The sequence below is a fragment of the Dasypus novemcinctus genome, chromosome 6 (assembly GCF_030445035.2).
Source record: "Dasypus novemcinctus isolate mDasNov1 chromosome 6, mDasNov1.1.hap2, whole genome shotgun sequence".
Lineage (NCBI taxonomy): Eukaryota > Metazoa > Chordata > Mammalia > Cingulata > Dasypodidae > Dasypus > Dasypus novemcinctus.
In genome coordinates this window covers 42,139,565-42,153,037 of record NC_080678.1, presented here as the reverse complement: position 1 = coordinate 42,153,037, position 13,473 = coordinate 42,139,565, and the positions used below count along the sequence as shown (strand labels likewise).

At 45.6% G+C, this 13,473-nt stretch overlaps 1 protein-coding gene and 1 pseudogene across 1 annotated transcript in view; both read right to left on the bottom strand.

Annotated features, from left to right (window-relative positions):
* Positions 1-1,563: 1,563 nt before the first annotated feature.
* On the bottom strand, positions 1,564-3,502 carry LOC101435285 (glutamine synthetase pseudogene; annotated as a pseudogene).
* A 7,665-nt stretch (positions 3,503-11,167) lies between these two features.
* RRP12 (ribosomal RNA processing 12 homolog) overlaps positions 11,168-13,473 on the bottom strand; it is a 29,258-nt gene continuing 26,952 nt past the window's right edge. Inside the window, exon 34 of the mRNA XM_058298658.1 lies at positions 11,168-12,854. Within this exon, the coding sequence (XP_058154641.1) occupies positions 12,752-12,854 (103 nt within the window). The 3' untranslated portion in view covers positions 11,168-12,751. The remainder of the gene's footprint in view (positions 12,855-13,473) is intronic.

Below are 13,473 nucleotides of genomic sequence, written 5' to 3'. Positions count from 1 at the left end.
GGGAAGCAGATGTGGCTCAGTGGTTGAACATTGGCTTCCTACATACAAGGTCCCAGGTTTTTTGGTACCTCAAAAAACACACAAGAAAAACAGAGAACAGTAGGGAAAAGTGTATGGGTTAAGGTAGGGTTTGTTTTTTTATTATAAAAGAGAAAAAAAAACTCTTCAGAAATCTTAAAGGTAAAGAAGAGCTTGCATTCAAGGAAAAAAACACCAGAATACAAAATTACAACTGTTTGATTCCAGACCTTCCCCATTTCCTCAAAGGGCAGAGATGGGAAGAAGATAGGTGAAGCCAACAAGCAATTTTGTAAAACAAAGACTTAGAAACCCTATAATTAAAATCTAAACTTGTTTTGCTTTAAAACATTTTTTAAAAAATATATTAAAAGAACTGCTTTAGTGACATGCTACTCCCACCAGAATAACCCTTATATCCCCGTGTCAGGAACCTGTTTAAGTTGACCAGCCAGCTCACGTTGCTGAATCCCTGTGTGTATGCAAGCACTTGTGACTTTCTTATTTATTTATTTTTTAGAGAAATTGTAAGCTTACAAAACAATTACACATAGTTTGCAGAATTCCCATACATCACCCCTCCACCGACACCTTACATTGTTGTGGAACATTTGTTACAGATTATGAAAGAACATGGTCAGACTATTACCACTGTCGTCCACAGTGTACACTTGGTATATGTTTTCCCCATACATGTGTCTTTTCAACCAAAGCCTACTGGGTTCAGCTGACTGCCACTGCCAGTACCTGCTTTCATTTGTTAATGGGCCAATTTCCACTCCCTTCAGAAGGGTGGGCTGGACACAACCAAACTCCTTAGAATGGTAAGGAGGGAATAATGGCCCTAAACAGCCAACTTTTCAAGCAATGCTTTTTCACTTCCACTTTTTCAAAAGGAGATCCTTATTTCTAATCAGATTACTTGCCTCAAATTTGCCTCCTGGTTTTTGGAATAATTTTCTCTTTAAAAAATATATATATATATCCACAAACCCATATATACATTTTTTTTTGTTTTTACATGTAAATATAAAAATACTACTCTGCTTTGTATTATAAATGGAAGACCAAGTGATAGGAACTTTTTCTTTTTTTATGTTTATTTTTTTGAGGTATTGGGGGCCGGGGATTGAACCTGGGACCTTGTATGCTGGAAGCCAGCGCTCAACCACTGAGCTCCCCTAAACTGGTCTTTCAGTTTGTTTTACTTTTTTTTTTTCTTTTTTTCTTTTTTTTTCAGGAGACACTGGAACCTAAGCCTTGACCTCCTATGTGGGAAGCAGGTGCTCAACTGCTTCAACCACATCCGCTCCCCTTTTTCTTCTTCTCAAGGTAGGGATACCCATCAGTTAATCCTCTGAACTTTGTCTTCAGGCTAACTCATTTAGCCCCAAGCCAGGGAAGCATAACAGCCAAGAGATCCTCCTGATCTCCTTAATGTTCTTTCTCTACTAATTCCCACTTGTAAGTTGATTATAATCTTTTAAAAAAAATGGAACTTCCCACCAAAATGGGGGGAGGTGTTCTAAGCTAACTACAGAGTAAATCAGGTCCCGCTCACCTTGTTGTCGCTCTCATTATGCTTTTCTTCTTGTGTCTCTTGTTCCATCCGCCTGTCCATTGCATCAGCTCGCTGGCTCATCTTCTTTAGGAGGCACCGGGAACCTCTGCTCCCTGCTTTGTTGTGTCTCTCATGTTTTCCTTCTTGTGACTCTTGTTGCACCCCTCTGCCAACTGTGACCTCTTTGCAGTGACAGAAGACCCATCTTCTCCTGGCCAACTGTCTGGGGAATGCAGACGCTGGCACCATGGTTGGCCACGCCAGCAGAACAATCGCTGATGTTGGAGGTTTCCTGGAATCCAGTTAGGTGCCAGGGTTGTCCAGACCTCCCTTGGGATTGTAGGTGTGGATGTACTACTGGTGGTGCTTGCTTAGTTTCTCGGTAGACTCTTCAGTGTACGTCAGACCATTCTCTTCTCGCATGGCCTTGGTGCTGAAGCTGGTCTGGCAGCCGGCACCATTTCAGATCCCAGGAATGGGCTTAGGATCAGAGGTCACTATCACGCCCAAGTCCTCACATACATGATGCAAGAGGAAATGGGCCACCCAAAGATGATCTCCCGTGTTTTCCTTCCCGGGGGGGGGTGGGTCCTATCTGGAATTCCCCCTGGGCAGGCGTGACCTCAGCATTCGTTCCTGCATCTTGAGGCTGGCGTACAATCAGGCCGGGGTGAGGGCCTCCATGATGTCTCTGCCTTAGGCTGTGCCTGCTCCCACTCCACAGCAAGTTGGGCCTCGGGGCCCAGGGAAGCTGTTGGAAGGTAAGCGGGAGGGGTGTCCATTTGTTCCCATCAGGGTATATTCCTGCTCCATCCCATGTCCATTATCAGTTTACAGGTGTGCCTTAAATTCGTCTCTATAGGCTTTCAGTTGTACTTGAAGATGTCACAAAACACCAGCTTGTGGGGGTCCTTGTGGAAGGGGTCCCAAAACATGGCAACAGGGTTGAGATACATGTCACTATTGGAGCCTTCAGAGTGAAAAGTACCAGAGCCATCAAAATTCCACTCTGGCTGCTCTTCTCCATACTTGGGGTCCTTATCCAGGGTGCAGGTTTTGCAGCGCAGTCCTTCTCCAGTACCATCAGTCCAGACACACTTGGCTTGGCCTTTCTCGCCCTGTAAACCTGCTTGATGCCTTTGTTAAATGGGAATTTGCTGAGATGGGCATGGGAGAAGGTGTTCTAGGTGGTGAGGAATGGAGGCTGGTTTTTCAGGTCAGATATTAAACTCTTCTCTCATTGATTTTTTTTTCTACCTTGTTTTTTAAATTAAATTAAATTTATTTTAAAAAGATTTTTTATTAATTTCTCTCCCCTTACCCCAGTCCCCGCCCCCAGTTGTCTGCTCTCTGTGTCCATTCGCTGCATGTTCTTCTGTGACCTGTGACCGCTTCTATCCTTATCAGCAGCACCGGGAATCGGTGGTTCTTTTTGTTGTGTCATCTTGTTGTGTCAGCTCTCCATGTGTGTGGCGCCATTCCTCGGCAGGCTGCACTTTCTTTCGTGCTGGGCGGCTCTCCTCACAGGGTGCACTTCTTGCGTGTGGGGCTCCCCTACGCAGGGACACCCCTGCGTGGCAGGACATCCTTGAGCGCATCAGCACTGCGCATGGGCCAGCTCCACATGGGTCAAGGAGGCCATCTGGCCCCTGTTCATTTCTTGATCTTGTCTCCTACCACTCTCCCATTCGCTTTCTTTGAACACCTCAAGCTCAGGGCCTTTACACTTGCCATTTCCTCCATATGGACCATTCTTCCCAGTTATCTGTCAAGAAAGGGTGCTAGATTTTGTTGAATGCCTTTTCTGTGTCTATTGAGATAATCATGTGGTCTTTTCCTTTACTCTTTTTATCAGTGTATTCCATTAATTTTGTTGTTGTTGAACCACACTTACATTCCTGGGATATATCCCACTTTGGTCATGGTATATAATCTTTTAAATAGAACTATTGTTGGATTCAGTTTGTCAATATTTTGTTATGGATTTCTGCATCTATATCATAAGGGAAATTGGTCTAATTTTCTTTTCTCATGATGTCTTTTACCAGGCTTTGGTATCAGAGTAATTCTGGCTTCATAGGTGATTTAGAAGTGTTCTCTCCCCTTGAATTCTTTGGAATAATGTCAATTCTTCTTTAAGTGTTTGGTAGATCCACCAGTGAAGCCATCTGGTCCTGGACTTTTCTTTGGTGGAAGGTTTTGATTATTTACTCAGTCTCTGCACTTGTTATATATTTGTTGAGGCTTTCTATTTTTTTCTTGGGTCAGTTAACGTAATTTGTGTATGTCTAAGAATTCTTCCATTTTTTCCCTAAATTATCTAATTTTTTAGCATGCAGTTGTTCACAGTATTCTTTTATAACCCTTTTGTCAGTAGTGATTTCACCACTTTCCTTTCTGATTTTAGTTCTTTGCATCTTTTCTCTTTTTGTCAGACTAGTTAAAGGTAGAACCAACTTTATTCTCAATTGTTTTTTTTTAATCTCTCCCCTTCCCCTACCCCTAGTTGTCTGCTCTCTGTGTCCATTCGCTGTGTGTTCTTCTTTGTCCCATTGTATTCCTATCAGCAGCAATGGGAACCTGTGTCTCTTTTTGTTGCGTCATCTTGCTGTGTCAGCTCTCCGTGTGTGCGGCACCATTCTTGGGCAGGCTGCACTTTCTTTCACGCTGGGCAGCTCTCCTTACAGGGCGCAGTCCTTGCGCGTGGGGCTCCTCTACGCGGGGACACCCCTGCGTGGCAGGGCACTCCTTGCACGCATCAGCACTGCGCATGGGCCAGCTCCATACAGGTCAAGGAGGCCCGGGGTTTGAACCTTGGATCTCCCATGTGATAGGCGGACACACTATCCGTTGAGCCAAATTCACTTCCCTCAATTGTATTCCTATTCTCTATTTTATTTATCTCTGCTCTGATCTTAAACTATTCCTTTTTTTCCTACTAACTTTGGGCTTACTTTGCTTTTTTTTCTAGTTCCTCACAATACAAAGTTACATTATTATGTTGAGATCTTTTTTAATATATACATTCATGCTTGTAAAATTTCCTTGGAGCACTGTGTTCACAGCATGCCATAAGTTTTGGTATGTTGTGACTTGGTTTTCATTTGCCTGTAAGTATTTCCTTATTTCCTTTGTAATTGCTTCCTTAAGCCATTGGTTGTTTGAGTGTGCTATTTAATTTCCATTCCCACAGTTATCTAAATGCTGAAATCCTCATGTCTTTCCAGTCTTTAACCACCTCCTCTGATCTCCCAATTTACTTTTATAATTTTAAAAATTTATGCTCCCCCTCAGAGATGGCTCCCTTGTCTGTTTGCTCATTGTTTTTGCTTGTTTGCCCTCATTGTCTGCTCATTATTCTTGCTCATTGTCTGTTTTTTTTTTTGTTTTTTTCCTTTAGGAGGCACTGGCAACTGAACCCAGGACCTCCCATGTGGGAGGTGAGCACCCAACTGCTTGAGCCACATCTGCCCCCTGCTCATTGGTTTTTTTTTGTTCATTGTCTTGCTCGTTGTTTTTGCTTGTTATGTGCTCATTGTTTGTCTTTGTCCTCCCATATGGGAAGCCCGATTTCTTTAGCCACATCTGCTCCCTGATTTCCCAATTTAAATGGAAACCATCCCTCCATCCCATCCAGCACTCCCTCTCCCCTTCTCTGTTTTATTTTTCTTTGTAACACATCACCATCTGACAGGCTAAAAGAACTTGTCTGTCTCCACCTCCATGGAATCTGGAAGTTTTGTTCACTCTTTATCTCCAGCGCCTAGAGCAGTATGTGACACAAAGGACACAACAAGAAATAGTCATTGAATGATTAAACTGTGTGCAACCTCGGTGGCCCAGTACACAGCTCCTTCATCTGCCCTCTACAGGAGCTGAAGTGGTCGCGAACAGCACTGGACCTCAGGTTGCAGTTTTCCTGTCACTTACATCCGCTTAGTTTCCATCACTAGCACCATCTCAGCCTAATACACCATTTCCTCTGATCTGGATTATTCCCTCTTGCCCCCTTCCAATTCATGGTCCACACAACAGCCAATGATCTTTTTAAAAAAATGCAGATCAGATTAGGTCACTCCCTCCTGTACTCTGTCCCCACTCCCAATGAGTTAGGGTAATTCAGGGCCCTGTGAGAATGAGCCTCTCCCCTCACCCTCCAACCCTTGCCTGTCCTACTTTCCTTGCTCTGCTGGTAAGGCAACCCCTGGCTTTCCTTCAATATTATGAAGAGAGGAAACCCTTTTGGCTTGAGGGCCTCTGCATGAGCCATCTCTTAGCCTGGAACATTCTTTTGTTGTTATTGTTGTTTACATGTGCTACAAGTTTATTACATGTATTTACATGGCTCTCTTACCTAGGTACATAAAACTTTCACATTATACAATTTGCCACTCAATGCCAACCTCTGCAGAGGTGGTTTTGAGGCCAAATCACTGTCAATAGCTTGTGCAGTGCTAGAATACACAAAATGTATTTTAAAAGCTATTTAGTGACTGCCAAATACTGTTCCTCTTTTTTTTTTAATGGCTTTGGAACCTCTTTTGGCAGACACCTAACCACTGTATGTAAGAACAGGGCCACTGGGTATACTGTGCCTAATCCTTATAAGCCCCTAGTGCCCTTTCCACATTCACCCTGTACAACTTTTATTAAAATGAAACTTCATTAAGGAAAATTCACATTTTCTTTTGGCAGTGCATCAAGTTGTTAGCATATTGTTTAGGTTTTACAGGACATTAAAAATATGCCACTAGGTCTCCATGCCTATGTCTTAGCTAGATATTTGTAAGATGATTCACCAACTTTTAACAAGTAAATCTGATTCATGAATGATCATTTTAGATTAATTTCTCCCAACAAGCATTAGAAAAAGATTGCTGTCATTCCCCAAATCTAAACTTGAATGGTTTCGCTTGAGTTCTTTAAAGTTAATATCAAGTACAATCAATAATTTCGTTAAGTTGCACATCATAGTACACCCAACATATAAGATGTTTAATCAAGCTTTTTACATTAGCAGTTTTACAGATTAATTCCCTAGTGAGTGTTTCAGACCAACTTGACAACTAGTCTTAAATGTGACACCTAAATTTAAACATTAGTACTTTATTTTATACCTGTGCTTTAAGTAAGGTTTGAAGTTGAAATGTCATTACTTCCTTACCATAAGGATTAAGGGAAACAGGAACCCAATGGCTTGGAGGCTTAGCAAAGAACTCTTGGTGATGGTGGCTCACTAAATGACTAGTCTGCGACTTAAAAAGTAACTGGGACTTGATAAGCTGGAGTTCTAATTCTGGTTATTAGGAAAATGTACTATGTTCTTCCCCCCATTTTGCATGGCCCGCCATGCAGCTGCTGCTGAGTTATAACCGTGACTTCCTTCTTTTTTCCTATGAACAGTCTTCATCTGGGAATTACGATCCTTGGTCTTCATCTTGAAGCTGTTGCTGGTTCTTACTCACAGTTCTAGCCTGGGGAACTGGAATGCTGTACCCTCTCCACCACCCACCTGCAGGTTGTCACCTTTCAGGCAGCTTTTCAGGTTGCAGGATTTCCACTACCTGTCCTCCTCCTTGCTGCCAAGCCCAGGATAATTAGGTGTTGCTTTCTGATAGGTCCTTTCCTTTGTCTGAATACACAAGTTTTCGTGGGCCCATCTACCAAGGTCAGCCTAGGAGCTGAGGTCAACATCTGAGTCTCCTCAGCACACAAGTTTGAGAGAAGTTACAGCGACTTCAAGTTCAGAAATATACAGGGGCAGAAGCTACTCGAAGGTGAAGCCTCCCTCCCCTTCAGGGAGAGATGAAGCACAAACGAAAAAAGCCCGAGAGCACCGACAACCTAGCTGCTCACTGCTCCAGCATCTGCACACGCACCCACCCCCTTCTGCCTCTACGGACAAAAATCTCTTTCCCCCATTCTTTGCCCACAGCAATATGGCCCAAAAGGGGCTGAGAGGAGCTTTAGCAGAACCACCTATCCCAGACACATGGAAACAAAATAAAATCTAAATACAAGCATTGAGACTGCTAAGCACACAGGACTTCAAGGCAAGTCTGGCCCATAAGGCCCACCTTCCAACCAGATTCCAAACGAGGTTGCTACCTTTGGCCCAGGTACGTGGAAATCCCGGACCCTTGGTTTTCTCCCTACTTCCTACTTCAGGTCTCAGCTGAATTCATTCATTCCAGGAGACCCTCTGCTATTTCCCCCTTGTCTAAGTCAGGCCCCTCGTATCGTGCTTAACTTTCACAGCACTTAGGTCAATCCTGTGTTTTCTCTTTTTATTTATAACCTACCTCTTCCTTTTAAGCTTCATGAAAGCAAGCCTCTTGTCTTTGTTCCTTACTGGGTCCCCAGTGCCTCACAAAATGTTTCTTTGGAACAAAGTGTGTGTGTACTAGGGTTCTCCAGAGGACTGGAACCAACATATAAGGAACTGGCTCCTGCGACTGCGGGTCTGCTGAATTGCATGGGGCAGGTCAGAGGAGGCTGTAAATAATTCTGGGGGGAGTGATGTTCAAGTCTTTAGTCTGAGTCTGCCGGGGAGGCCAGGAAAGGGTAGAGGTTATAGTCTGGGGCAGAATTCCTTCTGATTATCAGTTCTCCCTTTAAAGACCTCCAACTGATTGGAGGCAGCTTTCCCTCACTTTGGAGGGCAGTCACCCTTACTTAAGGTCAACTGATTATAGGTGCTGATCCCATCCACAAAATATCTCCACAGTAACAACTAGGCCAGCATTTGACCAAACAACTGAACATCCTAACGAGCCAAGTTGGCACTTAAAATTAACTCCCACAGAACGTACGTGAGAAAGGAGAGAGAAATGTGGAAGAAGAAAATTATGTAAAGGAAGAAAGGGAAGATTTGTAGCCAACTCCATTCCTTGCCAGGGAGACCCAGCAAGCCCCCTGCCCTGCCCTGCCCTCCCAACCAAGAATGTCAGTCCAGGCACAACCCCACTCTCCTCTCACCAAGTACAGAGAAACTTGTTCTGTAGTTGGTCTTAACCTCAGTCGTTTGCTTTGGGAGCAAAGATCCTGCAAGGTGATAAGAGAGAACAGACACTGCTCTCCCCACTGCATGGTTTTGAAATTCACAGCCCAGCTTCTTTGCAACACTGTGTTCTCCCTGGGCTCCAGTTGCAGCACCCTGGGCTTGACCTCGGGGAGCCTGGGCCCTATCTTAGGCAGCCTGCTTAACTTGGAGCAAACCATGCCTCTTCTCTGCCTTTGGGTTCTCAGCTGTTAGACGCAAATCATGATAATGATAACCATAATTACAAGATGTCACAAGGACCCAAACACATAGTGGATGTCAAAGTCCGGTAAACCGGGAGCTTGGACTGTGTCTGCACAGGAGCTGCAACTCTATCAGCTGTGACTCCAGTGTGACGGCGCACTTTACAGATGCCAGGACCTTTTGTGAATCCCCCAGGGAGGGGCCCACGTGACCCATATGATGGTCCTTCTGTGGACAAGAAAGTCTTTCCTTCAGAGTAAATACTACGTAAGTTTGCTAGCTGAATGTGTTTTAGAGGTGCACCCTGCCTACTTGCGAGTTCAACTCGCTGCTTGAATGATTAAGGTGGGCAAGTTTCCATAATTGTATCACAATCAGTCAACATACAGGGCCATGTAAAATCTGCTCAGGGTAATACTGCACCTCATCATTTTTATGAACATGTTTACAATTGAGGGTTGGTCCCAGGTTACTGACTGTGTATGTAGTTCAGGCTCAGTGGCCTCAAGTCCAAGAGCTATGGCCTGAAAAAAAAGAAACAAACAAAAAACCCAGAAAAAAACAAAGATCTATCGCCTAGAAACAGCTCTAGTAAAAGCAAAATTTTACAAGAGTTTGTAGAACCTAGAAAGGTTCATAAGCACTGTGCAGGCTCTTCCTGGCACCATTCACAAACCCATCTGCCTCTGAAATTGACTTAAACATTTTTATCAGCTCTGTAATTGGTACAGGGTGACATCCCTGCTATTTGGAAATCCGGCTGGCCTCTGAAAGTTAAACCCTTCAAATCCGTATCTGATGGTTAGATTAGTTATCTGTATGAAGCACCAGAAGGAACAGGTCTTCTCCGTGAAAGCTGAAGGAGCTGACTCTAGAAATTCATTCCAGGCATGCCTGAATGTGAAAGCAGCAGCAGAAGCCTAATTAAATCTCAGAAAACCTGGTGAAAGGCAGGAAAGTGGCCGCAGTCTTAGAAGACACAGGAAAGGATCTGTCCTATTTTGCAACACTAACCAGAATGGACGGGGCCCCAAGAGGCACCCATGGAGACAAAACTATTTCTACCTTGATACCACTACTAATATATTGTTTGCATGATTCCCCTGGCTTTGATTTTATGCTTATAAAAACATCTGATGTTAATTTGACCACCTATGCAAAGGATGGCATGCACAGAGGAGCCACCGTATCTTGGACTCTTCGGCCGTTTTATTTCTCATCACAAATTAATAAATGGTAACTTTTGACTAGGTCTCTTGAGCAGGCCTGTTTTTGGCTCTCTAAACCTGAATCTACCAAGTTTAGATTTGCAAATCCGATATGCAGACCCCCAAATCAGGGCTGGCAAGTATGTAGCAGTAAGCCACCATACCTTTGGCCCATGCCCAGTGCACATGTTCTTAATCACGTTAACTGATAACTGGTCAGTCTCTAAATCCTGTCCTAAGCATTTCTACTACCAACCAGCAGGACTAGGTATGGGAGGAGAAAAATTTCCTCCAGTGCAGCCCAGGGCCTGGCCGATTCCACCAGCCAATCCACAGCTTGGGGCTCCTTAAACCAGCAGCTTCATTAAGTATAAATTCAGGAAATGGTGAGCAGCTTACGCTGCCCCAAATCAGACATCTACCTATTCATGATAATATGTATTTAAAAAACAGCAAAGAATAGTCATCATGTCCTTTTCTAAATATTGCTTTACACCTGAGCTAGCATCTAGTGATGGATTAAATTCCCACATACGCACGGACTCAAGTATCTTTTTAAATAAACGGAGCTGCATCCATGGGCAGATGTTTACACCAGGCCACTGAAAGCAATGTTTATGAAGCGTTTACATTGGTAGGGTGAAAACTTTGTTACAGTCCGGGGAAATTTAGAAATGAAATATACTAGGGTTAAAAGTAAGAGTCTAAATGAAGGGATTCTAGCCCCTACTTTTAATTTAGTATTTTTCTAAATAATTTATGAGTCTTTATTACCTATATAGTAAAATAAAAGATATTTTAATTTTTAAAATTATCCTTTGAAGACACAAAAGCCACCAAGAAAGAGAATGGGGAGAGCACTCTGAGGACTGAAAACAGAGGCTATTTGAACTTCACTACAATTTTCTCACACGTGGTAGCACGGTGCAGTCCCCCTTCACCATCATGGTGAAAACATGTTTCATAACATGTCTCAAGCACCTGAAGTTTCTGAGACAGAAGATGAATTTCTTCCTCTGCATCAAGATGAGATGCACTTGAGGTCTACTTTCAAAAGAATATGGGGTTCAGCACATCACCAACACCAAGCTCCCTAGGTCACTTGGCCCTCCCACCTCTGAGAGAAAACAAAGCTCCTTGGAAAACACACTTTAATAAGCAGGCTGGCTTCAAACTTCCTTTTACACCATACTGGGTAACTGGCTCATGTGCATACCTACTTTATTCGAAGCTTCCTACCAAGAAAGGAAATCTGACCCACCTTGTGTCCAGAGCGTGATAGTGGGGGTCATGGCCAGACCACCTTGGCAAACCACTAAAAGCCCCCTCTTTTCCCCTCAGGCTCTGTAACCAAGGGATGTAGACGGCCACCTCTGGGCTAAGTATGGTGCCTCTCGCCTTCCACGCCCAAAATCACCAGGAGGAAAGGCCAAATGTGGGGAGCAATGGATCTCTAAGACTTGAGACCCTTGGAGCCTGAGTGGAACGTTACTGTGGGGCAGGTTGCCAGATGCACGGGGTCTCCTGGGCCCACCGGGGCTAAGAGCATTGAACTAGGATGGGAACTACTGCGGGGGAGGGGAGGAGGTCTCCTTTCAAGTGAGGAGAATTTGCCGTGAGAAAAAATCAATCAAGTGCCAAAGAGCAAAGCACAATTCCTCAGAAGGGGAGGGGGAGCCCTGGGGTTCCCCCGGTCTTGAGGCCTGCTGGGAAAGCACACACAAGAGGGACCCTGAGTGGACGGGATGAGTGAGCTCAGGAGCTCAGGAGGCCTGTTCCAGTCTCGTCTCTGCTCCAGACCAAAACCCAAAGCAGGACCAGTGGGACTGGTGTTGCTCTTTGCACCAGCGCAGCCCACTTGTCTGGGAACAAGAATGTGAGGCAATGGGAGGTGGGTGAATCAGGCTGGGCACGGCCCGTGGAGGGGCTCAGTCAGCACCTGCCTGAATAGATGAACAACACTGCGGGGAGACTCTGGGCCGCGGGGCAGCCTGGGCTTGTGGACGCTGCCACGCGGCCCAGCTCTCAGCCAGCAGCCTCCTCCTTCCATTCTGAGTGCCTGGCGCTCAACCACAGCTCTGGGGACCAGCCCTGCAGTCCTGGCAGGCCGGGAGGGGCTACCAAACACCACCTTCTGACTGCGATTGTGAAGTGAAGCCGGGGATCCTCCTGACACAGGTGGGTGCCACTGGCCAATTCCGGAGCTTGGCCTCTGTGCAAAGATCCAGCTACTCCCTGGCCTACGAGTGGGGCAGGAAGGGGCGAGGCCACCGTTGTCAATCACTGACTGTTCTTTTTTACCCCTGAACAGGACTGGTGATGAAACAGTGTTCCTAGGGATAATGCAGGATGGTGCATGTTTATTCCACATCTGGTCACAGTAAGTCTAACACACCAGGCCAGGGCAGGCTGGGAGTGCCACAAGGCTACCAGCAGCTGGAGGAGGAGAAGCTGGGGAAACCCTCAGGCCATCTGCTCTGTTAGGCACAACCACTCAGCAGCAAGCACAGCTGCCTCCCCGGGCCATCCAGAGGCACTGAGGCCACATTCCCATCTCCACGCGCCAGAGACGTCTCTAAAAGGTAGTTCCTGTTTGGAACTTCCAAAATCCTGGGCACCTTTCTGGGAGCCAACCCATGGTTCCAACAAGTCATTCTGACTCCAGGCTCTGCCAGAGGCTCAAGCACCTGGAGGTGGGGTCAGGGCAGCTCTGGGGCCTCAGGACCGCCAATCCTTTTTGCGGAGTTTGTGTCCCACTTGGGACCCCCGCTGGGCAGCTTTCACCAGGCCTTTGAACTGTCCCTGCAGCTTCACCTTCTTCCTGCGGGGACAATGAACAGAAGGGTCACACCTTACTGAGAACAAGCAGCCCTTCCCATAATGCCAAAAGATGGCTCACCCCCAGCACCAGCAGCGACTGGGGAACAGGGCACTGCCAGGCGTGGGAACGTGGTTCACGCCTGGACGTGGCCTTTCCACTTGGGGTACAATCCCCCAGGACACAGCCCCCTTTTTAGAGCCTCCTCAAATGTGTGTACAGAGAGGATGAAGCGCACTCTGTCCGCCCCCCCCATTCCTTCCATTTAAAGGTAACTTTTCTTCAGCAGAACATGCAGCACAATTGCAGGGCAGGGCCCACCTTGAGCTTCTGTCGCGAGTCTCCAAGCACTCCTGCGTGTGGCATCTCACGTGACCCTCACGCCCACCCCTGTGACCCTGACCGAATGGCCAAAGGTTGGAAACAACACTAATTTTTCACCAAGAGAATAAGAAAGGCAAATCACACAGAGCTGCTCGCAGTGAAGACCAGAGCGCACACATATACCAGAAAATGCTTTTATGACATAGCATGTAAAAAAAGCCACTGAAATCGTAACATATACATGCCAACTGTGTGTAGGTATGTGGTAAAAAATAAACCCTGCAGAGACTCGAGCAAC